At 39.6% G+C, this 27,537-nt stretch overlaps 1 protein-coding gene across 2 annotated transcripts; it reads right to left on the bottom strand.

Moving 5' to 3' along the window:
* Nucleotides 1-27,517, bottom strand: CFAP97 (cilia and flagella associated protein 97). 2 transcript variants are annotated; one of them, XM_032186384.1, is made up of 6 exons: nucleotides 27,429-27,517; nucleotides 18,861-19,745; nucleotides 18,696-18,767; nucleotides 8,297-8,565; nucleotides 1,621-1,771; nucleotides 1-970 (listed from the first exon to the last, which is right to left on the bottom strand). In XM_032186384.1, exons 2-6 carry the CDS (start codon nucleotides 19,723-19,725, stop codon nucleotides 843-845), a joined length of 1,485 nt encoding a protein of 494 aa, XP_032042275.1. In that variant the 5' UTR covers nucleotides 19,726-19,745; nucleotides 27,429-27,517; the 3' UTR covers nucleotides 1-842. The 2 variants fall into 2 exon arrangements, with proteins under 2 accessions (XP_032042275.1, XP_032042276.1); XM_032186385.1 differs by lacking the exon at nucleotides 27,429-27,517 and adding an exon at nucleotides 27,227-27,288.
* Nucleotides 27,518-27,537: the final 20 nt, after the last annotated feature.

The raw sequence follows: 27,537 nt of genomic DNA, 5'->3' as shown, positions 1-27,537 counted from the left end.
ACTTTTTTTTTTTTCAAATAGCGATTAATAGTTGCTTTCAAAAGCAGATGTTGAAGCTTCCTGCAGCTCAAGCTTTTATCTCCCCACTGAGATGGGTCTGCAAAAGAAGGGCCATGAAATACTTCTTTTGCTTACTGTTCTCTAGCTTGAGAAGTATCTAAAACTTACTCTTAGATTCAATCTGAAACTGTTTTTCACTTCAAACATCAGTCTCTGTTACCCAGTGTTGTTCAAATACCATCATATGCTTCTTTCCTACGCAAAGGTCCCAATACAACTTCTAAAATTCTCTGGAAGAGACACGTTTTGGAGTACAAAACAAACGCTCATCACCTGGGGTGATCTGCAACCATGGCAAAATAACACCTTCTGCAGCCTCGGTATTCTAATTAACCATGCAGGAATATACAATCCACTTTTCATCCTGCAATGCTGCTGTAAAATGAAGATTCTTTCAGTCGTATGAACATGACCTAAAAGTTCAGAAGACTTACCTGAAACCAGGATGAAAAGCGACAATTTAGGAATTAAGTCCTATCGTGCAGCAATTTTGTCCTTCCACGTCATGGATACAAATTCCACTTATAATCGGACAATAAAATAATAATTAATGATTTCTATTCTGTTTAAATACCTCTTCCTCTTTCATAAATACTTCCTCTCACAGGAAACACTGACTGAAATGAAAGTGTTTGCATAAAAACAATTTTATATGCAATTATACCATATACAATGCATTTTTAATCACTAAACAATGCATAGAATATTTTTGCACATAGAATTTACAAAAGCACTAAAAATAGAAATCCGAGGAACATCTCAGAATGTGAGGCGTAGCACACTTATAACCAAGCAGCACGAACATTAGTGGGCTTAGGTCTCTGTAATGCCCCACCAGATGGATCAGAAGTGTTTTTTTCAGTCTTCTGGCTCATTGTACTTGGTAAAGTGGATGCTCTTGAAGTGCCTCCTGTTAACCCACAAGGGGAAAAAAAACAGTAAGAATGCTTACACTGGGTATATCAGAAAACTTCATCGTATATTACTGTAAATATCATTACCACAGTTTCCAGAAAAAACAAAACAATTTCTAAATTCAATCCAAAACCAACATTATGAGTTGTTTGCAAATAGTCAGAACAAAAAAATCAAGCACATGCCATAGTGCAGTGGTTCTTTAACCTGACATAGGGATGGATCCATGAGGATACATGACCTACTTCCAAATGCATGCAATTTCTAAGAGAAACAAAGCTATTATCAGTAGATTTACATTTTCTAAATAACAATATGAACCTTTTTTTTTTTTTGCTTTGTCCTTTCAATAAAAAGCACTAGCAACCTGAAATTTATTTATTATTGTTACTATTTTTTACAACAGTGATTTTTTCACCTTTTTGGCAAAGATTATTAGCAAAATGATTTATTAGAAATTTAGAATGCTAAGTTAACAACTCAGTCACCATATTTTTGGTATAATTAACAATAACAATTTAATCATCTCTGTATCAGAAAAACTTTTTTTGCTTTTCTTAATAATAAATGCCTTGTAATTCTGAATTACGAATGAGAGAAACACCTGTAAAGAAATGCTAGAATCTGCAACTTCAGAGTACTTACTGGAAGGGCTAAGCTGGCTGAAAGGAGACTTTCCTCTTTTTACAGATGGTGAAGAACTTAGATAGCTCATCTGGCGCTGATAGTCCATCAATTGTTCAGAACGTCTCATACCAGCTGTTGGTTTCACTGCTTCCAATCTCTTCAGAAAAGCCTTAATATCAAAGAACAGCATCATCAAGAAAAAGAACAAACAAGAAGCTACAAAAACATTCAGAGACTGCTATTTCTATTTTAACTGAAAAAAATAAACCCAACAGTTTTTAGCATTTCCCAACACAATTAACTCCACTGGTGACACACTATTCTGCTCACATTCAATACTTTTCTCATTGCAATAAAAGACAGAGTTGAGTACATCTTTGGTACCCCATAGTACACTGCACATCATGATAACTTGAAATGACATCTGTTTGGTGAAGGTGGCAGACGACAAGATGAGCTCTTCTATTCCTACTGTGTTTAACTCTAGAAGAAGAGATGGGTAAGTTTGGGGGAGGATGAGAGGTTTGTTTTATTTTGATTTTTTGCTTTGCAAACATATTTAGAACAGTTCCCCAGAGAGAACTACTGACCTCAGTTCTGTGAAAGTAATTGTAAGAAGAAAAGCACAATTACATATTTCTTTTGGATTTTATGTACATCTTTTATCCATAATGTACTTTTACAAGGTTATAGTTGAAATTGTCACAGACGTCATTTCCGCTTGTTGAGATTAACCATGGCACTCATGCAGCAAACATCATATCAAAACAGTTACTTACATAGTATTTATAAGATACAGTTTCTCATACCTCCTAACTACTTACTCTTGAAACAGGATGCATTCATTTAAGATTTTTCCATAATTTTTCTAAAGAAAACAACTTTGTGATGGCAAAAAATCAGAAGAACTTTGCTACATACAGCCTCCAATCAACCACCTGACATCTGTAATACATCTAGCCTTCAGTGCTTGTTTTTCACAGATCTATACACTCCCTCCGCTAGCTTAATTTGAAGTGATAGCCTACACACATTTGGCAGGGACACAACCATCATCAGGGTTACAACATGCATCTTATTAATGAGAGACAATGCAAACTGCAATTACACAAATCTCCAAAGTACTAAAAATACCTCTACTAATTAAGAACGTATTATTTAGATGCATACTTAAGTGGTAGACATCAAGAACCTGCCTAACCATTAAACTGCACTTTGCATGAAATGATTTTTTCCCCCTCTTCATCTGCCCACAGGTCCTGTTCAGGTTTCTTTTCTGATGATAGGTTCTTTTTTTGTCTGCTTTTGTTTGTTTGCTTTAGAAGAACAAAAAGAGACACAGAAAATCATTTGGTAAATGGAATAGCATTCACAAGATGTCAGTTGTCTTTGTCTAACTGTAATAGGAATCTGCAAGCTCTTGGTAGTTTATGCATGGGGACTGGAAACCTGCAGTGTGCGCAAGAGAAAGGACAAGCCATTTTGGCTCGGACGTAATATGTCACAAGTGCTTGCATCGAGTGCCAGCCAGTTCACAGTCAAGTGGAAATACCTAAGTAAGCAAAAGTCAAAGGAAGAACTTCAGCTAGAAATAGCTCTTCACTGAAGCCAGTTACAGAAGACAAAATGGTAGACTTGTTACATCCCACATTTTGCACACAAGTTATCACCATCTAACATACCAACATGTATATAGACTTGCAAAGATTACTTGTTTATTTTGTATTAAAAATTGAAGCTCTCAAAGTGTTCAGCTCATTCACAAATGGGTAAACTGAATTGTAGAAGCAACATCCTTTTTCCTGTGAAGGTCAAGCATGTTTCAAGTCCGTACTGCAACTGTAACAGCCTCACAGAATTTGCATACCTCGATATTGCAGTAATTTCAAGCTCAATTCTCAACACATATTTGCTTATGCCTGTTTAACCCCAGTTTAAATACAATTTCCTGCTTTTACTTTTATGCCTGTATTTCGACAAGCATTCAGTCCTGATTACTAAAGCAAGAAGCAGACCACTCTCAGCACTAATACAACATTACCTTCTGAACAGGTTGGAACTGGACTTCACACAATCCTTAGATATGAGAAGAGCAGATATAGATTACGTGGTGCTTCAGTGGTTCCCTCCCTGTTCTAAGAAAAAGTTTTGTAGAGAACTAGAGAACAGCTCCTGTGGTACCCCTACCCTCTGCTGAGTACTGTACCGAGGGCATGTTAATTTAAACACTATTTGTGGTTATAATTTTTGTAGCTTGGAGAAGGGCCTGCTGCATAGAGCAATGAACTCATCGACACACTGACATGGCAGCCCTGACCTACAAGATCCATAAACCAGAACTAATCCAATCCCTGTATTTTTTTTTACTAGCAAGCCTTGTGGTCTTTAACCAAGGAATTGCTTTGTACGAGTACCTTGAACAAATAAGATTCATTTTCAATTACCCATTTAAATCTGCTAATTCCTTCATTATGTTCTCGTTAAAACAGCATTTTGAGAAATGGATTGCAGAACACTGCCACTTGCCTCGTTCTGAAGCGCTAAATCTCTGTAGCCTTAATCCTGCACCACGAAAGTAATAGAAATTTTGTCACTGACCTTAATAAGCAAAGAATCAAATCACATGACATAATCCAGGTGTTTCAAAACAAAGACATGTTCCTGATCAGATTTAAGAAGAAAACTGATTAACAGGCACATACATTGCAGGGATGCCATTAGCTGATCTTAACGACATTGCAGCTGCTCAGAGCTCCTAATTCAAGCTCAACAAGATTAGGCTAGCATTCAGCAAGTCAATGATTTTCACTACTATACTCCCCATTCCCATGCAAAATGATATATCATTAATTTCTAGCTTGGCCAAAAGCCTCCCAAAGCTTCTATTTCCCTCCATCATCTTCTCTTACTATGATACTGAGTTTACAATAAAAGTAGAATAATGATTTAAAAAAGGTGCAATCCCATAAAGCATTCCTGCATGATTATCTTCCAGGAACAGGATAATTCTTTGTAAATCGAGGCATCTGGAGACAGACTAGTATCCGTAAAGACACTAAAATACATATTGTCAGTGACAGAAGGAAATGTCACATTGCCAACAATTGGGGAACAAAGGAACCTGACACTATGCTAAAAGATAGCTGCTATATGGTAGGCTAAGATAAATGCTCTTAGTTCAGCTCTGGGCAGCAGAACACTAGATCTAATTCCAATGCTGTCAGGAAAAGAAAAAAGAAAAAAGAAACTCAGCATATACTTTTCTACAGATATCTTGAAGAGATAAAATACTGAAAACACAGCACTCCCAAACTGAGTCCAGAGAAAAGGTTAAATATGCCACTTTTTCTTGTTTTACTTTGCTTTTTAAATGCGTGAAGGCTTCGGTTTCACCTCCTTTGAATTCTGACCAGCTGACCAGTGTGCCTTGACAGCTGTTCAAATTTATTTATATTATGCCTCCTCTAATGTCACTCATACTAGTGACCACACTGTCCCTTTGCAGAGTCCAGGTGGGGGAGGGTGAAGGAGATAACAGTGCATTCAGGGACAGCTTTTTGTTCTTAGCACAAGGATTTGCAATTTTCTTCAACTCTTCAGTTGCATTAATTAGCTCACTTCACAAACTCTAGACATCATCATCCATCGAGTACTTTTAAGAGAGAAACCTCTTAAAGTTCTTCAATCGAGAGAAAAGTCTTTAACTGAACAACTGGCACACTTGCCTGCAGTTGGCATCCACACAAAGATAGCCTTGAGTACAAAAAAGGAAAAACCACAAAATTGAGTAGCATGCTAAATAACCAAAAACCTTCCTTCAACCTGGCAATTAGTCAGTCTTTATTATAATTATCACAGCAGTGGTCAGGAATCAGCAGACCGTAACAGTTTTGCTCACAAAAAGCCTACAGCTTTAGTGCTAGGATTGCAGAATTGCACTACACATTCACCGTCTTTTCCACTAAACTTCAGGTGTAAGCTTCAAAGGTCACTTGTCCCCTAGGAACTTGGGCTGAATGCAGTAGCTTAGCTCACTTTGGTCATCTAACACATCTACATCCTAGTCGGATGATTAATAAAGCAAACAAAATCAAAAAAAGCCAACCCTTAGACCTTAATTACTTCTAAGTGTAGATGAATTGATGGAGAAATGGTGCAGTGGCTGCATATCTGTATTTAAAGGCCTCCAAACACCCACCTTTATATAGCAGTACAGATTTTGCATCACACAATAAACAATTAAAGTTCAAATTATGCATAGTTCCCAGCCCGTGAAGCTCTGCAGAAATCACGATTAACTGGCAGAAATCGTGATTAACGTGTGTCTAATATGGACACGTGTGTCGTGTGTAGTAGGTTCCTCCCCAGCGGAGAGGAGACGGGGCTGGGAGTACCTTCAGGCACGGCAGTAGGATGTTTTCTCAGTCAGCAGCGTCCTCTACTGGCAAGAGCCGCACTCTGGTCTTGCCAGCTCAAATAAGCGACCAAAACGGGCACAAGCAGCAAGTACAAAACCGTGATATTCATTTTAACAGATGTCTTTTGCTAACTGTGTTTTCCCATAAATAGCTAAATCGTTGACTTAGAATTCCTGTTTTTCAGAGCAACGCGTCTTTTTCTCCTTTGTAGCTCTTCCCAGCAGTCTGCGGGAGCAACTTACGTTCCCTGTATCTCCTTGACCCCTCTCACAAAGCTGGAGAGTAAAGTGCTTTGATTTCTCTGTGACTTTCTAATATTTGAATTGCTTTCCCTGCATCAGCCTCGATGCCAAATGCCTGCACCAGAGATCAAGCTGCCTTTCTGCTAACAGTAAATGAAGGCATCGCTCCACATGCATACTAGTGGAACAAGGGAGTTTTGCCTAGACAAGGTATTAATGTCAGGAAAAGAAGTTATAAAAGTTATTATCCAACAAAGGGGATAAAATAAACAGTATGTTACAACTGCGCTGCTCCAGGTACACATGTAATTTAATCTTTTTGTGTGTGTGTGTTTAAACAGAATTGCTCAAATGTGAAAGCAGTGTCAAGTGAAATGTTAAGATGCACTAGTGAATCATTCTTCAAAGAAAAAAATGCATCATCCTGAGGTTGGTGGAACGAATAGACCAAGTGTTTTTACTGCTTAAAAATAGCGTGACATTTTAACCTAAATTCTAAGGAATTATTTTGAAGTTAAACATTTGCACTCATGTCCCTGCAGTAAATGATTCACAACAAAAGCATAAATGATTAAGTAACCAAAGGATATTATTTTTTGGACTACAAGCAACCACCACTGATCTTGCTAGTTTGGTAGGTTATAGATGTGAAATGACTAGCAGTATTTACCTGTGCTGAATTTTTGATCCAGAACTTGTAAAAGCAAGACATTCTTGGATAAAATGTTGCAATATTTCAAAACAAAATAAGTGTGTGGCTTTGAGTAAAGAGAAGTGTATTATAAAATATTATGTACTTTAATATCAAAGCAACCATCAAATCAATATTGCATATTACTTCCAGGTGGTATGTGGCTGATGCAGCACTTCTCTACAACCTAAGAATCCACTCTGATGATCAGGGTGCATATGGAAGAGCAAGTCTTGCTTCCAGCACTTTCAACAAAAAACAACCATCTACAACGTATGAGGAAAGCCCTTCTACCACCTCAAAACCACTGAAGCTGAAAAACATATGATATTTCTCGTTGTGGGGAGGGGAGTATATATCTATAATACACATTTGTGCCAAATTCCTTCAGTGTGTGAAGTTCTTTTGGTCACTTGTAATCTATGGTTTCCCACTTTGAAAGTTTGAACTACTGAGATGTCTATGATGGAAAAACTAAAATGTAATGGATTTTTCTGAAGAGGACAATTAGGCTTCCTCCATGTTGAAATCTTTACCTATTCATATAAAAGGAAATTGCAACCTAGTAAAAGAGCAAGGACCACTTGCTCTTTTATAGTGCTTCCACTATAAATTTTCTTTAACTTTTTTTAGTGAAAATGAAAAGTTTTTTTTTTAAAATTGTTTTCTTTAGCTACATTTCATCTCCTTTTAGAAGACATTAATTAACAACTAGATGATATGAAAATGTCATTACCTGTAATACAATGCAATCACTTAAAATCTTATTAAAACTAGCATTATTTGTCAGCTCTGCTAATATCCTTATAAATTAGTTTGAATTTCTGGTTTTCAGTAAAATAAGTTATTGTGATTGCCACGTACATTCAAATAATGTGAAAAGCAGAGAGCTAAAAATATTAAAAATGGATAGCTATAAAGTTATTAGAAACCAAAATTGACATTCACATGGTATCCTCCCTGTTCCAAATATAATGGGTTTGATGCTATCATATTGATTGCTTTATTTTTTGCAAGCCTCTTCTTGACTAGTAATCATAACGCATGGAGTAGGATGAATAGAATTAGACTGCTATCCAAAATTATGAGTGCGTAAACAAAAATTCCCCTTAAATTGAATTACATTCAAGTAGAGCAAGCTCAAATAAAGAAAAACCTATTTTTCATCTGGAAAAAGAGCATCTGAACAATTACGCAAACAGCATGGTAATGAGAATACACTGCAGACTGACTGCAGCAAAGCTAGGAGTGCTGCCTGATCAGTTTTGTAAGTATTTAGCAATGATATATCTGACAATAAACAGTCCTCGATTTATCAATCCAAAGCAGTTCTTAGAACTCACCAGGTTTTCTCTTTCAATCCTTTGCTGCTCCTTTTGCCTGTTGAGGGCGCTGTGGTACAATTTAGGAGGTGGCAGAGCCGACTTTTTCAGGGTGGTACTTCTGCTCCTTGGTTTTGCAGACTGTCTGGACAGTTCTTTTAACAGCCTTTGGTTTTCCCGATCGATTTGTCTAACTTCTTCATTTGTGAAAGAATAGTTTTTCCTTGTTCCTCTAGGTGGCTGATCAAAGGTTATTTTTTGTTTTTCCTTCTTCTCCAACTGTAGAAAAGCTTTAAAATGGCAAAAAGTAGAATAGGTTTAAGAAGCAAAAACTTGTGTTCTATTATTAGGATTTATTTACAGGCCTGAAAAGCCCTGGTACATTTTCCCTCCTTCCATTTGAATTCCACATTTATGCATTTCAGGATTTTTCAGGGATGCTCTGTTGTCCTCAATACATTAATTTTACACAAGTTTCACCACAAAAAAAATCAAGTCTAATTTTGCCTTTAAAATTCAACTACTTTCTTTTGACTAGCAACCCCCTTCTCCCCATGTAGAGCAAGTAATTCAGAGGAATTGAATGGATACAAAGAGCAACTGAACTTGCTGCAAGAACACCAGAAGTATACACACATTCTGTATTTGTGATAAATATATTTGTTATTTAGGAATAAGAATGTAAATCAGCTTAAATGGGCATTGTCCTTTTTTCTATATGGTCAGTGCTCCTGATACCCTTTCACTGTGATCACCCCAACCTCTACCATCACCAGTATGCTTGCACCATTTCTGCATTGACACAATACACTCAAGCTTCCATCCTCAAATATTTATTGTAGTTACTATGGCACCAGCAATCAGAATAGGCAATTATATATACACACAGATATATATGCTAATGGTGCTACTGTTACACAGCACCACACTAACATTGCACATAATCATCCTGACAGTAGAATCAGCTGTGGTACCAACACAAACATAAGTTTTCCAGTCAATAGGAAACACAGCTTCAGAAAGCCAGGACTAGAAATAACTCACAGATCCAAGAATTATACTATAAATGAATATTTAGATGTTTGCACATGGAAAGCAATTTACGCTTTGTTCCAAAGATATTTTAAATATCTGTCTCAGATGAGGAGCAGAACAGAAACGGTAGTTAAGATAGAAAACTGACATTGGGGAAGCAAGACTCAGAGGCACAAAATGCATTTCCTGAAGTGATTTTGTTGATCCTTTGCTCCTGAAGTGATGCTACATCATGCTGGTGCGGGAATTGCAAAGAGAAAGATGAAAATTAAGTTTAATGGATGGAGAGAAATAAATGTAGCAGAAGAAGAAATAATTAGGATATGGCAATTTAAAAACAGGCATTAACCTAGTACATGGGGTTTCAAGACAAAAAGCAAAGAATGCATACCTAGAAATACGCAGCCAAACAGACTTGCGCATTCACAAGATGAGGTAACAACTGGCAAGATTCATTCTCAGCCAGAGGTAGTTATATTTAATCATGGTTTCACCAGAGCTCAGCTATTGACCTATTCCTAAACCTTCCTCAAACCACACCCCACACTACTCCAGTGCCTCCAGATTTCCCTCACTCTTACCCCTAAAAGCCCAGCACATGCAAAGCAGAAGCTCTGAGCAAAGCAGAAAGAAGAAATCAGACACATGACAATATTTCCTCAGGAAACACTTCCATGTCAGCAATTTTGGGGTGAGGGACTTGGAGGCAGCCATTAATAGCTTAAAGCCTCAGAAAATGATGAGCATGTTCTTACTTTGGAAGAAAACTGAAAAAAATGTTATTGCAGTATCTCAACTGATTTCATTGCAGACCTGATGCAGCAAATATTTGTTATTATTTATTGCATTTTATTTAAAAGAGTTAGAAGCAGTGTCTAGAAATCAAAATCCAAGTAGGTTTGTTTTAGAATCCCTCTGGACATTAGTAACTTTGCCCCGTCAGTATGCTAGCTGGTATGCAGAAACTACCCGCAGGGCACCGTAACTGTAAGGCCGTTTACATAAGCAAATACCTTCTTATTAGTCAAGAGAAGGTGCAAGTCACCTCAAATCCGAGACACAATGCAAAATACCACAGATCAAGCGTGCCACCCAACAGATTAAGGAAAAATAAGTGTCTTGATAAAAGTCTTTAAAATTTAGTAAGTTATTCAAAGGAAAATTAGTTCAGCTATCAAATCCGTTTGGGGAGACAAACCTGGGGTAAGACTCATATCCAGATAAACCTACAAGAGACAAGAAGAAATACACAGAAAATACTAGCACCACACAATTCACAGAGTAACATCAAGCAGTGGTACACTTCTCAGTGTAAAAAAAAATAAATATCCTTATGGGAACACGCAAAACTAGCACTGCAGTACACAGTTGGTAGAAAGTGACTTGTACAACCACCTGAAGAAGGCATTTATTACATATCACATGTAGCCAAGTTACATAATTGATAATTTTATTACAAAGCTATAAAAGACACGTCATCTTTTGCCTTACATCCATTGCATTTCATAGATTGAACAGTTGTTCAACTGTTGTCCTGACCCCGTTTTTTACCCCAATGTTATTGTTAATGCAGTCTCTTACACAAGACATTTAAGTTTCTAAATAGTTCTCTGTGCAAATTCCAAATTCTGTGAAAGGTGTGAACTAGTCAAACTCCATTTAAAGTAATGGCATTTTGAATTGGGACACTTAGAAATACTGGTTTCATGTGTTCACCAGCAAATGATTGCTTAAATTCTCCATAAGGCAACTAGCTATACTTTGGTGGAGAGTGTACACTCCTAATAAACAGGTATGAATTACACACATTATTAACTTCACTGCTGCCAACAGCTTTCTGACTAGACCTGAGGTTAAACGCTTGCTAACAATGACAGAATTAAATAAACCACAAATTGAAAAAAAAAACAAAAAACACAACACATTAAAGTATTAAGACCACAAGAACTCTGCTGCAAAGTTACTTAGCGAAGCCTGAGCAGAGGACTGCCCAAACCCAATCTCTGTAATACAACAACTTAGCAAGAGTTTAGATGACTCACAAATTTTGCACCGAATTTCAGACCGGATACAGTAAGTGCAGCAGCAAGTTTTCCTCAAGAGGCTAGGGAGAAAGGATTAATCTGAAAGTCTCTAGTTCCTCACTACTTGTTTCAGTTCCTCAACAGATCTTTTTATAGCTAACCTTCTGCATGGCCTAAGGAAGAACTGCCTTTGAAATTTCACAGGCAGCTCTCTGCAGCAAAGGTGCTGCAATTCACCAGGTCATTGGATCAGTCAACACACTAAGAGTTGTTGTTCTGTTGTTCTTTGAGCTGCAGAATTAACAAACCAGAATTGTGTTTTACTTAGTTAAGCTCTGTTAACAAAGAATTTAAGCCTCAAATACCACTTCAAAACAACCGCTAATTGATGGAAGCTCATCTGTATCCTTTCCTAAATCACAGCAACTGCAACACTGTTCTCCTCAGGAACCCTGTGACAGTAGAGTTTAAGTTTATTAAAAAAATAACAATAGTAAAAAAGAAGATTAGCAACAGAATGCTTACTGCATAACTTCCTGAAAGACAATCACAAATATATAGCAAGTGCTTCTGCCTAACAAAACAAGGAGAATGCAAAGGACATTCATAAAATCCCTGATTCTTAAACTATGGTCAAATCAGCCACAGGAGCAATCGAATAAAGCAGCAAGCTAAAGTTTCTGCAAGTTTTCCTGAAGCAGTGGTGACGTTATTTCTGTGGTCAGAGTCACAAACTATCACTTTTGGCAGAAGTGTTCAACTGTGCCTGCAGTGAGGTTTCTGACCCTGTAACTCATGATCATTACCAGCAGCAATAGTTTCCTCTCAAGCCACCTGGCTGAAAACCTGACCAACCCGCACTATTATAAGACACTACTTACACTGTCAAACGTTCCTATTCCCTGCTCACCTACTGTGACACAAAATTATATGATTTATATCAGGAATTGATGTCCAATATGCATTGAATGTGCTTCAATTTTCATGGCAATGAAAGCCATGCTTTCACAGGAACAGAAGCAGAAGCCTATGTGAAGCCAACAAAAGCCTACAAAAACAGGGAGAATTCACCATCAACAAACAACAACACGAGTCAAGATCCCACGTAAGAGGTAAATGCATTTATTTTAAATGCTATTAAGTATTTCAGGTACAGTTAGTGTTAACCCAAGCATCTGAGCTTCAAAAGTTATTCGAGCAATGTAGAATCATTGAACAGCTTGGGTTGGAAGGGGCCTCAAAAGATCACCAGGTGCAACCTTTTTGTTGATTTATTCAACAACATATCTATGCTGCTGTTTAATCACAACACAGAAGTGTTTGAATGGTTTACCTGACTGTTTCTGCAGTGGCCAGTGATAACGTGAGGCAAAACTAAAGCTTTGGGTTATGATTTAAGGTTCTGAAGCATTTGCAATTTGTCCTTCTCCTCAAGTCTCAAAACAATTAAATATGATTTATCTGTATCTTCATACTCTACCAATGAGTAATAAGTAATTTATCTAAATCCCTACTGACCACTTAATTGTTATCTGGACCGTAAACCAGTAACTTGGGAGAGAGGAGTAAACAAGTAGTAGCATTTGCGTAAAGACTTGCACAGCGCACAGTGCTACTTCTCATCTGCTGAAAAGCCGTAAAAGAAATTTCTCTGGTATTCATGGGATTTCTATGAAAGCTGGTTTCCATGGAGAGACACCTGACTTTCTTTGAAGCAATAAACAAGCTGTTTATTGCTTTCAATTTGTGAGCATTGAAACGACCTTGCAGATTAAAAAAGACCAAACCTTACACGAAATACAAATGATAATTAGCAAGTCAAATGCATTAGGACAGGTTGATACAGCTCTCCTAATGGCATTAAGGCTAAAATTAAAATCGTGCATCTTTCACTCTCTTGCAATCCCAGCAGGAAAATGCATTAAATTGCTTCAGTGCTTACACTTTTGAGTTTGCCTGGTGTTTTGTTTTATACTGCTCCACTACCGTATCTGTGACAAATCTGAAAGATATGAAAGGATTAAATCACAGTTCCTCAGAAACGTCTAATAGGTTCAGTCGGAATCTATTCCCCTGTAGTACTTCTGTGCAAATATTTCCTTGTCTATCCATTATTTCATGCTGCATATTTTAAAAAAAAAAAAAAAAAAAAAAAGATTTTGGAGAATTCCTGGTTTGATGTTTTCTGAAAAAAAAGAAAATATGATTTTTCAAGTAAAAACATTCTTATTTACAAATGTATGCTTAAATAGGGCTGCTATTTATTCTTGATGTCATAAGAAAAAGAACAAATATACAGGTACAGACAAATTCCACAAATTATAGCCAAGAAGTTAAAGCAATTGCTACATGTTCAGTTGAAGCTGCTATTTAATTTTCTACAATAGCTTTATTCGGAAACACGGGGCTTTTACTTTCACAGTAATGATATTTACATCACAGTGCTTTTCAGCGAGTGATCTATAATTTTTTTCACAATAGAAAATCTAAGGCACAGAAGAGGCAAAATGATTCATCAGAGAGCATACAGGTCAGTGAGAGCTTCAAGGATAGAATTCAGTCTTCAGTCTGTGGCCCAATGTCCTACTTACCCTGTCACACCACCTCCTCAGGTTAATAATAGCTAATACCATGGATTTACAAACTAATTCTTACAGACACTTCTGTAAAATAAGCAGGCATCAACCCCATTTTACAAAGAAGAAAACACAAAGTACTAAATCTTCAGTACTCTAAATACCTTCTGCAATCCCATTACTACTGTATTCATACCCAGTGTAAATTCAGATAAAGATACATACAGCATTTTTGCCCAACCACTCTGAATTCTAAACTCCAGAAACTAAAAGACTTGTCTAAAGCCTGAGAGTAAGTCTGCGGCATAATGAAATGAAAATGGAGGATTGCTTAATTCACAATCCATGCCTAACACATCTCTTCGTCTGCGTAACAGCCTTTTGATACTTAAAGGGGTCTTATAAAAAGGATGGAGAAGGACTCTTCACTGGGGCAGACGATGATGAAACAAGGGGGAATGGTCTTAAACTAAAAAAGATTTATACTAGACATGAGGAAAAAATTTTTCACTCTGAGGGTGGTAAGGCACTGGCACAGGCTGCCCAGAGAAGCTGTGGATGCCCCATCCCTGGAGGCGCTCAAGGCCAGGCTGGATGGGGCTTTGGGCAGCCTGGGCTGGTGGGAGGTGTCCCTGCCCATGGCAAGGGACCTGGAACTGGTCCCTTCCAACCCAAACCCAAACCATTTAACGACTCTATGAAAATCTGAATTCCTTAAAATAAGGCAGGATACTGGTTCAAGACATAGAATCAAGCAAAAGAGCACCAGAAAAATCTCAAGATTTCTATTCCCATCTTTCTAACAAGCAGCTTTAAGTAAATACTTCCAAAAACAAATTTTGGATACTATTTCTTCACATTGGCATATTTCATTCCCTCCTTGTGTTCAGACTGCACACAAGTACAAAAAAGAGGATGACAAATAACATTTCTTATTATGGGTGTTGAATAATGCCAAGTCAGTTCTTACTCTAATTTTCTAAAATATCTAACGTTTATTATAAACGTGGAAACAGTATTTACTCAAAAGAATGGTGCATATATAAAAAAAAGTCTATGTAAAACCAGGAAACAACCAAAGAACTACATTCCTACTTCAAAAATCAGAATCACACCTACATGTTTTCCACACAGATGGGGAGAAGAGTGAGAAGTCTGTAAAAGACAAACCTTATCAACGCTGAATAACTGAAATAGTGCGTGGCCACATTGATAAGATATTTTAATTCCAGCACAGTGTGGCCCCGCAGCTCCAATGCTACAGTCATTCAATCAACAAGCAATTAAACCCTTCAGGGATTCAGAGCTACCAAAGCAGTATCATGGATACACCTAACAATCTTTATGCACAATGCAGAGATAATTAATAAGCAATCAAACTCCAGTCACCTGAACAATATGGCCCAGTTAGGCCTAGGTTACACCAGGACTCAGGCTGCTTTGAAGACTCCCACCTCTGCAGTCACAGGGTTCAGTATGCGTGGGGCAGGGAGGGGGCTGTGGAGGGGCTCTCCCTCCCACCTCACCTCCAAGCTGCTCTGAGCTGAGTGGCACAAAGCTGCAGGACTGATTTGGGAACAAACCACAGCAATCGATGCAATACGCTCCAGGTTTGTCTGTCTGCTCTGCACAGCCTCTGTTTTCACCATGCATGCAGTTTCTACCAAGACTCCTCCTGCTGCAGACTGCGGGCTCCATACAACAGAAATGGCATGGGGAAAGTTGCTGTGCACACCATATCTTGGCATGGCAGCTTACAGATACCTGGGCTCTACGACTTCTTATCTCTTTCCTCATGTTGCATCTGCTCTCAAGAATACTCTGTTCCCATGCTCTGCCTTCATCAGCCTGCTGCAAAGCCACAGCAATGCAGCCACACAACCAGGAGGCTCCAAAAACTGCACGTTTCATCTCGCTGCTTCCTTTCCTGTGGAACAGAGCTTGATTCCAGCACAATAAACGTAGGGACTACGTTCATTGCTTTATTTGTCTCTGGCAATGTGCAGAACCTGCTCCTCTCCAGCTATCAAGCATAATCTTCAGTTCACTCTCAGCTACAGTTACCAAGTAAGTTTCTGCCATTTTGACTAAAACTAGTTCAGTTATTTTCCATGGGGTGAATCGAGGCCTCGCTGCAAGCTGCAGTACTACTGCTCACCTCAGTAACAGCACACACACAAAGACAACTTTTAAATGTAGCGACCAAGTATTGTCACTCACCGTTATCAGTTTCTCATTCACACTTCTTGTCACTAAAAGTATTTCTAAAATATCAGTGGTAGAGCCGCAGGTAGAGCTTTTTCCCACGTAAAAGCATTCAAATAGCAATATACGGCATGGAGAACATGTGATTTCAAACAAATTATATTATCTGTGAGATCTCAAATTATTCACAATAGCATAAGTTAAAATTTAACATCTATCAAGATAGAAACTTAGCTTTAGGTGACAGAAGGGCATGGGTTTTTTTTTTTAGTCTAAATGTGGATTTTTTTCAAACACTTATTACAAACTATTCCATTTTTATGAGCACAAATATGTATCAAGGGTGTATAAGAAAAGCTATAGTAGCTCATTTCTAATTCAGCTGCAAATTTTCATCTAAATACTTAATGAATGATATTTGAAGATACACGAACCACCTCTCTGCTTAATAACCAGACTGCTGCTCTAGATCAGAACTCATTGTATGAACATCATTAGCCTTGAATAGATTTCTACCCTTTCTTTGTTCTTATGTTTATTTTCTAATACAAGAGATTCAGGTCTTCCCATGTGTTCACACCACCAATGTACAGATTTGTATAAAAATTAATTGCTGCATCACTGCATATCTCCTAGAAACATCACAGTAACAGATGACACTGAAATCCTGCAAATTTCTGGGGACCTTGAGAAATCAGACACACAACTGCCATAAATCCTTAGACCCAGCTACACTTGACAAACAATTTTAAACTGTTCCATCAGTATCGATTACTGAAAAAAAAAAAATAATTATATTTTAAAGCCAAATCTGAGCCATCCTGATGATCATTTAAACACTGATTCATGCGCTCAGAACTGTGCTTCAAGTGAGAACAGTCTAAGTCATGTTCATCAGAACTGGATAGGCACAGACATTTCATGCAGGTTGTCAGGAGGAAGGAGTGGGGGAAAGTGATTCACACACACAAAAAAAGGACAGAAAAACCTGGAAGCACTAATTCAGAGCTCCTATTTTCCCAGATGAGTTACTTTCCACCATTAATAATCCTGCCCCATTTAAACTTCAAAATACCCAAAGTAATTAAGCTATGTTGTGCTTGCCAACTTGGAGAGGCACTTGGGAGTAATATGCATGTTAATCAGGAACATTAACTGCCAGACTGTATGAATTCTGCTTCTCATTACTCAATCTTTATTATTGTTATTTAGAACCGGTTTTCAGTCTGGGGAAAAAACCTCCCTCCTTCAAACAAGTTCATCTCTGAGAATATTTATTCTGAGCTATAAGACCCATTTGTTTTAGGGATGTGATGAATCCTTCCATAGTCGCCAGTCATTAAATAGCTTCTTGCTATCAAGAAACAAATAAAGATGCAGGACATCATCATTTCAATTGCCTAGCAACACCTCTTCTAACATCACATTTTGACAAGTGGTTGAAGCCTTTTCTAGCAGGAAGGAGTTGCTCCAGCACAAGGACTACCAGAGTCAAGAATCAGCTCTACCTTTCTTGATGGCCAGCTTTGTTCTTACAATCTGAATTTCCATGTAAGTGAAATCCTTATCTCTATTCATAGGAAAGTCAGATGATGCATGCAACATATTTTGAAACCTTCCTCACTACAGGCTCAGTCTAGCAAGGTATAAGGTAAAGAAAAATGACAAGCAGCTTTCATCATGCCAGATCTACCATAATATAGCAACTAGGGTTGAAATGCACCAGACTATAAAATTCTTACCTCATTTGATATCAGCAGATTTCTTGAGCTGAGTCTTTTACTCTACAGAGCTTACTACTGAGAACTTTGGGCAATGAAAATAAAAGCAAAACCATCGTGTAGATCTTAGAATACACATATGAAGTTACGCAACGCTTTTTCAACCCATACAACAAAGGTTTGGAATGAATGTAGCAAAAGAGATACAAAGCTCTCTCTCAGAGTCTATTTTTAATGTGAAGTAACTCTTTTAGCAAGAAGTAACCACTCAAATTTTTAGTAAAGATCTTATTTCTTTCAAGTATCTTTACCCAACTTTATCATTTTTCAAAAGGCTGTCAGTTTATAAGAAAATTCAAATAATTCTGTTTTGCTATCAAAAAGATACTAGAAGTTTAAATACTTGATTAAACGTGAATTCTCTTTATTATATAATGTGGTTTTGGACTACCTTTCAACTTTGAAGGTTGAGAATCCAGCATTTTATCAGGAAGGTGTTTTAATTTAGATAATAAGTTGTGGCATTGTCTAGTAAGCCATGATTTGTTAAAATGCACATACAGTTCTAGTATTCAATTTGTTAATAAATCAAATCTTACCTGGGAATTCACTGTACATCTTACTTCTATGTATACACATACCCACATGGGCTCTTACATATGCTTCTTCTTTCCACTGTACAAGCAATACTGTTTTCATACATGAGAATTCAAAGAGTTCAACATAGCTTAACTTTAAACATTTTTACAATACATCTGGCAAAACCCAACCCTTCCCTTCTATTAGAACTCAGTTCTGTATTACTCCCAACAACATACAAATGTCATACTTTATTTAAAAGAAAAAAAGTAAGAGTCACCTTTCAAAAGCTGATTCAGGTCCATGGCATCATGCAAGACTTTTCGACTATATCTGCGGTCAAACTCTGAATCTGAATGGGGAAAAAAAATAAATCATGTAAGATTGGACTTCCCAGCCTCAGAGTTTTTAGAAATTATATTGTACTTAAATTCTTCAAAATTACCATATAGTTCTTGGCTCACGTTTTCTTGTCTTTTTATTTTTAATTTCTTGTCGTTTGAAGCTGCAAGTTCAAAAGACTGGATAGGACTGATGTCTGGAGTTGACAGAGGTGTTACATCGGTCACCGTGTCTTCAGACTCTTCCAGGTAATCGCCAAGCTTTGGTTTTCCTTCTGTTACTTTTATTGATGACTTGAATTTTTGTTTTGGAGACAGAAGAGCCACACTACAAGCATTCCTCTTTGAGGAAGAATGTGATGAATCCGATAAACAGCTATCAGAATCTGTATCAGAGCAATCCGTATCTGAGCTCGAAGATGAAGATGAGGAGGAAGAGGAGGAAGAAGAGGAGGAGGAGGAACTGATATTAGTGTATTTTTTACTAGCCTTTTTTGCGTTGTTTGACTGCTTAGCAGACTTTGGTCTAACCTTCTGTTTTTTGCCATCGTCACTACTGTCTTCTTCATCTGTATAATAGTCTTCTTCACCTTCTTTAACTATTTTGGGGATTCCAGCCAGAACACTTTCTGGCGTTCCCTTACTTGCTGCAGATCCTGTTCCAGATGTACCTGCGTTCTCTGAAGCTGGAGAAAGTGAGGAAGATGAAGCATCCACTGGGTGGTCTGTGTTGCTTTCTAGGGACTGATCCCTCTGCAAATCTTCCTGCTTCTCTTTGCTTTCCTCCTCACAACAGTTTGCATCCTTTGTATTAGCAATCAAATCAGGGTCTGAAAGAATCACTTCCTTTGTACTTTCTTTCTCTATACATTCACCATTTTCTTCACTCTTCTTTTTCTCTTCCTCAAAATCACTGTCAAAGAAAGCATGATCCACTTCACCATCTGATACATCTTCAAAGCGATCCATACTGAAACACCAAGTGTCTCCTGCAACCACCAGAAAAGGTTTCCAAAGGTTAGCATAAGAAAAGATACAAGCACACTTTCAGTATAATAGTTTTGTTCTTTATTCTCTTAGCTCTTGTCATTTATAATTCTGCATTTAATTATGTTACATAGCTAGGGACAGCTCCATAGTTTAGTTTTATAACGAAATTTGGTTCTGCTTTATTGTACATGGCTTATGTACTTCTACTAGGCCAGTAAGCATTACTTCACACGAACAAAATCGTGATTTCAAGACTTTCATCCCCAAGGAATTTGTCAAACACTTTTGATGGTACAGTGCCTTAACTACAGCAAGCATGTAGTTGAAGCGTCTGGGTTTTGTCCCTTTAAGCTAGAACCTCTCTGTATCATTGCTTTGGGTTTTGTTTTAGAAACCCTGGGTCTGTGCAGTGGTCCTCACCTTGCCTGAGGCAGTGGTCCAAACTGTGGACTTTCCGAATGAAAAGGAGGTGCAATTTCAATTTACATCAAAGATCCATGGCTCCCGAGGTTAAACTGTAATAGATGCAGGGTGTGTCAGCCTTAATCTTTTAGTTTGGATCAGGAGCCTGCTTTTCTTGGCAGTCCGTCCTCTACAATGCGCTGTGTAGCACAATAAGCAAACCTGATTCGTTTCAGATGAAACTAACCTCTAACATGTGCTCCAGGCACTAACCTAGCACACCCACACCAGTAGTTACCAGTCACTCCACAGGACCGGATAACAGCTCATCCTAAAAAAAATTCATGCATCAGGTCCTCAGTGCTGGTATGCTCTACAGATCTGCTCCTGTCATGTCATACTTCTTATGGAAACACACGGCGTTAGATCCTATGAAAATTGTGTATGTCGTAGGGGGGATATGACAGTTTCCACTCCTTATTAGGATATATACAGAACTAAAAAGAAAAAAATACAATGAAAACAGAAATAGTAACACAGACCGCTGTTCCCAGCTAGCTAGAAGCACTTTTCTCCTACTGTCACAGGTTATATATATATTTGATGTATTTATTGATTGCATTTTAAATTCTTCAGACTCAAGGAAACCAAGAACAAAGACAGTAGAAGCAACTAGGCAAGGCAGGAGAACAAGAATATTTCAAGAGGTGCTCTCCCTTAAACCCATACAATTTGTTGCCATGGCAAACAAGGGTGAAAAAGGAATTCCTAAGCTTGCTTTGAAAGTGCAAGACTATTCCCAAGAAAGCCTCTACTTAAAATTATTTCAAAACACAAGATTTTTCAAAGGTCACCGTCATTCAGTTATCTTGCCACTTCTCAAATACTGCTCTGCTTCAGGGATTTGAAATACGCACCCTAAGTACAAAAAGGCCAGTACAAAAGTAGAAGGTACGGAATCTCCTGTGGTTTTAAAATCCATGAAGACAAAGAACTGAAGAGATTTAATAAGGTTAGATGTTGTATAAACCTGAAAACGCTAGGGAAAAAAACAAGCAAATGTCAGTTTTGGTGGCTTAAGAGAAACTCTTTAAGTACCTACAGCCTTGCAGAACATCAGAACAAAGGAATAAAACGCTTGGGAACCCTTAACTTGAAATGCTACAAGGAATTTGGAAACTTTTCCAATGCACGTCACTCACTGGGATCCCTGGCTTCAGGCAAGTTTGCACAGCCTGCAATGCCCAACTGCCATACCAATTCCTGCAAGGTTTCCTGGAGCAGCTTCCTAAAAGGATGATGCATTTGAATATATGAAAATGTACGTCACAGAAGAAGAATCAGAAGACAGTAACGTGACATTGCTTAGTTATGGCTGATAGGTAAGAGTGGGCACGTGGCATATTTCACTTGTCTCAAGCACATGGATGTGACCCACTGTTAGCACTGCTGTACGTACAGAAGCGTAAGGGGATAAGGCAACACCAGGTTTGCGGGTGGATGCAGACTCACTAGTACAGGTTGAAATATCAAACTCCGTTGTGTAACCCACTGTCAGGAAGTGTAAGTAAACTAGGATTATATTACAGGTGATGAGATACTCAGTGGTTGCACCGAGACTTCTCAGATGTTTCTTTGCAGAACACAACCTCTTGAGTGAAGAAGGGATTTAACTCCAGGTAGTGGCAAGAGGACAGAGAATAGATGACAAAATGTGACAGGAAGCAGCAAGGGGCCCATAAACTCCTGCCCACCTCCAGCACCAGCCAAGGAGCACATCTTCCCACTTCACGTGACTTACAAATCGCTGAACCATGAGTTCTCCACGAAGCCTGAGCCAGAACTGATTAATGGAGAAGGACTGCCATTACCAGAAGAAACGCAGTTATCAGCCTTGCTGTGCCTGAGGAGCAGCAGTCAGTTCAGCACCAAGCGCTCCTTCCACGTTCTGGCACAGCCCCGCAACTACTTCAGCCTTCTTCTTAATGGGAAACAGATGCGCTACATCGGTCCCTTTCTCTCACTGACACTCCTGATCATTCACAAGCTAAACTTTAATTAATTTTGTAGTTTCTGTTAAAAACAAATGGGAGGAAACAGATGAAGAGATGGTATTTTTTTGTTCCTATTCCCCTCACGCAGCCAGAAGGTCTTTAAGGGAGCTGGAATCTGCCAAGCAGCAGCAATACAGAATAAGCAATTTTGCTGATGAACCACGTCTAATTTAATAAACAAACTGTGCACACACAGCCCTTTCTATACAGGGCAGAATGTCATTTTATGTCTGTGAGAAGTACAGAGTTCTGCTAAGGGAACACTCATTAAAATACAGAACCAACAAGTGAAATCCTGAAAGCCCAGTAAACTGGAAACAGGACCAAACACTTCTCATTAACTGCTAATTCTAATAACCATTGCAATTATTTTCAGAAGATGTATGCTCTCTGTGGCTTCCTGTCATGAAACCTTCTATCAGAAGCAATAAGAAGACACCTTCTGGATGAAGGTTATCAACTTTCCTTCGTAAATATTATTGGTACTCGATCTGGACAGAACTAACAAAGCCAGAGAGCTACTCCCACCCTGCACAGTCGCTGCTTCCCCTTTCAGCTGGAAGTTTCCAGCTTTCCAGAGCAGAGACCCACCCTCCCAATCTCAGACAGCAGAACCAAGTGTTTGAGAGCTAAGGGGCTGGAAGGTTAAAGTGTCTTAATTAAAGTTTTATACTGCCAGTGGCAGATGTTGGTTAGGATGTTCCCAAATCCTCTGGCTCTAGTTGCTGCCCCGCTGGCAGGGATCCTAATCCCTCATTAATGCTGACTGCCGAATTCTATGGTGTACCTGGAGAGGGTGAAAACGCTAACCACGTCATCTAACTTCCACGTGCAGAATGATAATCAGTGAACAAGTTACCATGTAAAAGCAAGCTAATTCAAAGCTGGCCCTTCCCCTCTTTCTCCTGCCCCTCCCTCCTTTGTTTTTGGCTGACACAAACAAGAAGTGAGCAAATTTGAAAGCGTCTAGGAAGGTGCAACAAAATTTCTAAGAAGATTGGAAAAGTACAACTTATGAGGGCTTGTTTTGCTTATAAGAGAGAAAACAGAGAAAGTATGAATCTTAAAATATGTAAAACAGACTGAACTAAAACTTAGTTTGTTCTCAGATAAAATCACCATGTGTTCGAGATCAAGCAGTGCAGCTGCCCCCAGCCACATGCCTCGCTGTGCACACCCAGCCCTACTTACCTCCTCTTGAATGCGAGGTTTCGTTTTTGCTACCAAGAGCAACACAGCATGCAAAGGAGGAAGAATCTCTCACAGGAAACTATTTCCCATGAGGGAATTCCCCACTGAAAATTTTGCCATTGCTGCCCCTTTTCCTTCCCCCCCCCTCCTTGCCCTGGTTTTCTCCACTGCATACTCAAAGGGAAAAGCATTTTCTCTGCAGGCTGTAAAATACAGTCTATTAACTCTCAAACCTGTGTCAGGTCAGCCCTCACAAGAGCATTCTGTCTGTCTACAAACAGAGGCAGACCCACTGGAGATGCTCCACAGTACTCTGAATCCTTTAAAAGGATCCCAGCAGAAAGTCCTGGGTGTCCTGCCGATCCCAAGCAAGGATTCAGTTCAGCAAGTGGGCACTAGGAGCTCCTGGACCAGAGTCAATTGCCATCATCTGTTTGAGTAAACGAGAGCACATGACCACCACAGAGCCCTGGATGACCACAGGGCAAAGGCCTTGAAGTTAATGTACAAGAAGGAGAAGAAAAAAAATAGTTCTACTTGATCAAAAAAACAAAACAAAACAAACAAAAAAAAAAAGAAAAAACAACATTCCCCTACTATGAAAAGCCAAAATATACTGAGGGATGTGGACCTGTAGCTTCAGGACTTCACTCTCACACACGCTCCCTGCTGCTACATGTCCTTCATTCTGTAATTCTGTTCTCCAGCAAAGGTTGCTTGGTTATGTTCCCACCAAACAAAAGGAGTGCAGATGACTGAGGAGGCCACAGTTCCTGCTGGGAAGATCTCTCCTGAGCTCTCCTAGAGGCCAAAGAGGACTCAGGATTGCGAAGGAAAGACACCAGCTCCAGCCACAAGGACATGCTTGCTGAAGAAACAAGCAAAGAGATTTTTTTTTTCCTTAGTGCATCCTAGCAAATGTTGTGGGAAGTGGTTAGTTTAGTTTTGCTCCTTAATAAACCTCATTCTCGTGAGAGGAAAGCCTGGGTTGGAGGCTACTGAGCTTAAACGATGACTGCGATGATGCCTGTGCAACAAGGCCATTGCTACTGCTTACTGTTGAGAAACCCAGGAAAATCGTCAGCAAACCCTCCAAACCCAGAGGGAACAGAAGCAGCTTAGAATAAAAATAAACAACAAGGAATCATATGCTGTCTGATAAAAACACCAGCAGCTTCTGGCCCTGCTTGTGAACATGGAGAAGTGATGCCACCCACACCCGTGGGCTGACTGCCACACACTGCTCCCCCTACCTGCAAGGGTCCACTGCTTGCAAGGTAATAAAAAAACAACTCCTCCTTTAGTGCAAAACTTGAGCAAATCCACCTCAAAAAGGCTGGGGTTACACGAGATATCACCCTGGTGCACCAGCCTAGGGATTCTGTCTTTCTTCCTTTAGGTGCAAGTACACCACTCAAACACAAGAAAAAAAATCACCAATATTTGTGCAATAACTGCCCCATTATCCCCACCTTGTAACAAACCACCTGTGCCTGCTCTGTGCTCCTGGCTCATTCACTGCAAACAGTAGAGATGTGTGCCAAAAATGCTGAGAATATACAGGCGTTCACCTGCCACAGTCGGGAAGCGAGGGCTCAAAAATAAAGCCCAAATAGAGGTCAAGACATTTTCATCCACGTGCTGACCATCCACATCATACACATGCTGTCCTTCCACACGGATCAATTAAATGCAAGTTTTGTGCCCACAATGCACCAAACACCTGTTAAAAACACCTGTGACAGCTGTTATCACCACTGGGGAAATACACACACACTTAAAGAGATGCGGACCACATTCTCCACAGCTGCTGAAGATGAGATGTAATTCACGTATTCTCAGTGAGGATGTTTCTATCCAAGAGGAAGAGGCACTGACTGGTACAGGTGAGCAGAGGGAAGTACATTAGTACAGTCTCTAAATCAATAGACAAAGAACAGCTTAAACAACTACCGCTCAGTCCCAGTACATGCACTTTGCCTCAGAGTCTGTGCAGGGCAAATGAGGTAGAGGCCTCTCGAGATCCTCTTGCATTATATTTTTATGACTTCTTCATTTCTTCAGATGAGAAGCCTTACTATGGAAAAACAGGTAAAATACTGGAATGTAGGGCTGTCTTTTAAATGCATCATGATCTGGGTGGGCTTCCTGGGATTCTCTTTAGTATGTTATTAAAATAAAATGCTTCAAGATTGCCAAATGCCCACCACCAAATCACCACCACTGCAAAATACCCACCACCACCATCAGTTCAGACTGCTAGATGGGAAATACCTCTGTCAAGAAAGATAGGGCTTGTTTTAGACCTTTACTATCACCAGTCTTGGCTGAGCATGAGACCAGGAAAGCAAAGAACAAAAATGCTTTAAAGAGCAGCTCTGGTGGAAGCACTGAGGGTACACCTGTTATCATAACGGCCTGCCATTTCCCATAAATCTGAGGAGATATTACTGCAGCTTTTGAAAGCCTCCTTGAAGAAGTACTTCTATGTACTGCTGGGTCAAGTCTCTAGATTTATGTCCCCAAATTCCTTGTTGTCTCCTTTTCTGCGCTCTCCATTTCACACCATTCCAAGCAATATCTAGGCTGAGAAAACACAAAGGAACAACACAAGCACAACAAAACAACTAAGAAAAATCACTGAAAGAGCTCAAAGCATTCCAAAAAAATGAGTCCTACGATTTGAAGACTATTTTATGAATCCATTCTTCAACTAACATCCGGTGATTAATTTTCTAGTAACTATGACTTCATTATAGTCTTCAAACAGTTTCTCTGAAGAATTTCACTTTCTGTGCAACTTTTTTCTCCCTCCACTGTTGACTCCAGTGATCAGTCGCTACCAAGAAGCTTCGTATACTGGAGAAAGAGATTAACTTTTTCCACAGAAGCAATAATGCACAAAACACATTTGATGCTCTATATTGAGCACCTTGTAACAGAAAAACGCAGAGCTCCAACAGAAACTTAGCACTCCTATTTCTGTTATAACCATTCCAACCTGCAGCTTTCTTGCCTGCTACGTTTCCATGAACATTGCAAACTTTTAACCACAAGGTTTATAAATATATAAATGTCCAACTGCAAACACTAAATACTTCTTGTACGTTTTGTAGTATGAAGGGACAAATAAGAGCATTTGCATACTACAACAAAAACCAGCTTCTAAAAAATTGGATTCAAGAGAACAACACTGGAAACACTTCAGCAAGGCATTAAAGATAGTTTCAGTTGTAGTTTAGTATGTCTTAAGGCATAACATATTTTAAAGTGCTGACTTTCTTAATATGTTGTGGAAACCTGAGAACAAACGGGGCTTCACAAGCACGACACAGGTTGCTGTTTGTATCACCTCGCTGAGAGACTTGGGAAGGGATTCAGTTATTCTGCTCAACTGCAGGGGCCACACAAATGACAGGCAGGGAAGGCCCAGGATTTACAGTTACTTCTTCTGTGGCTTCCACACAAATCCGTACAGGTGCCTGGTTATTTGGTGGCTGGTTATTCTTCCAAACTACTTGGTTCCCATCCTGGGACCCAGCAGTGAAGAACACAGCCCTGGGCTACAATACCATCGCCCTGAGGAAATGACAAAGACGCAACTCGCGATGATTTTTACCACACTCTGAGACGAGCTGTTTACAGGAATCGCTTCGGCTGACTTCGTGCCTACCCCGGCGGCTCCAGGCCAGCAGGAGCCCCCCCATACAGCACGCACCCGAGGGACACCCACATACGCGTCGCTCAGGCGGCGACCCAAGTAGCGAGACAGCGAACTCCCTCATAAAATAACACACAAATAAGCAGCAGCAGTACAGAAACGCGCTCCCCACCTTGCTCGAGATGGCATTTGAGGGCAAAACTGGCCAGAGGCGGGGGAAGGGAAACGCCACACACCCGCTCTCCGGGCTCCTTCCTCGGCCCCCGGCAGGGACCGCGGCGGGCCGGCAGCCCCGGGCGAGCAACCGCCGCCTTCTCCCCCCCCCCCCCCCGGCTTCGTTGTGGTAACGGCGCGGGGGCCGGGGCGGTACTCACACGGCCGGGCCGAGAGAGAGCAGGGCAATGGGGGAACGGCGCCGCTCCGCCGCCGTCTCGCTGAGAGCCTCCTGCGCCGCCCGGGCCGGCCCCCTCGCGTCGCCGGGCG

Source organism: Aythya fuligula, chromosome 4 (assembly GCF_009819795.1).
Source record: "Aythya fuligula isolate bAytFul2 chromosome 4, bAytFul2.pri, whole genome shotgun sequence".
Classification (NCBI taxonomy): Eukaryota; Metazoa; Chordata; class Aves; order Anseriformes; family Anatidae; genus Aythya; species Aythya fuligula.
Note: the sequence above shows the minus strand (reverse complement) of the source record. Positions and strands in the feature narration are given on the sequence as shown.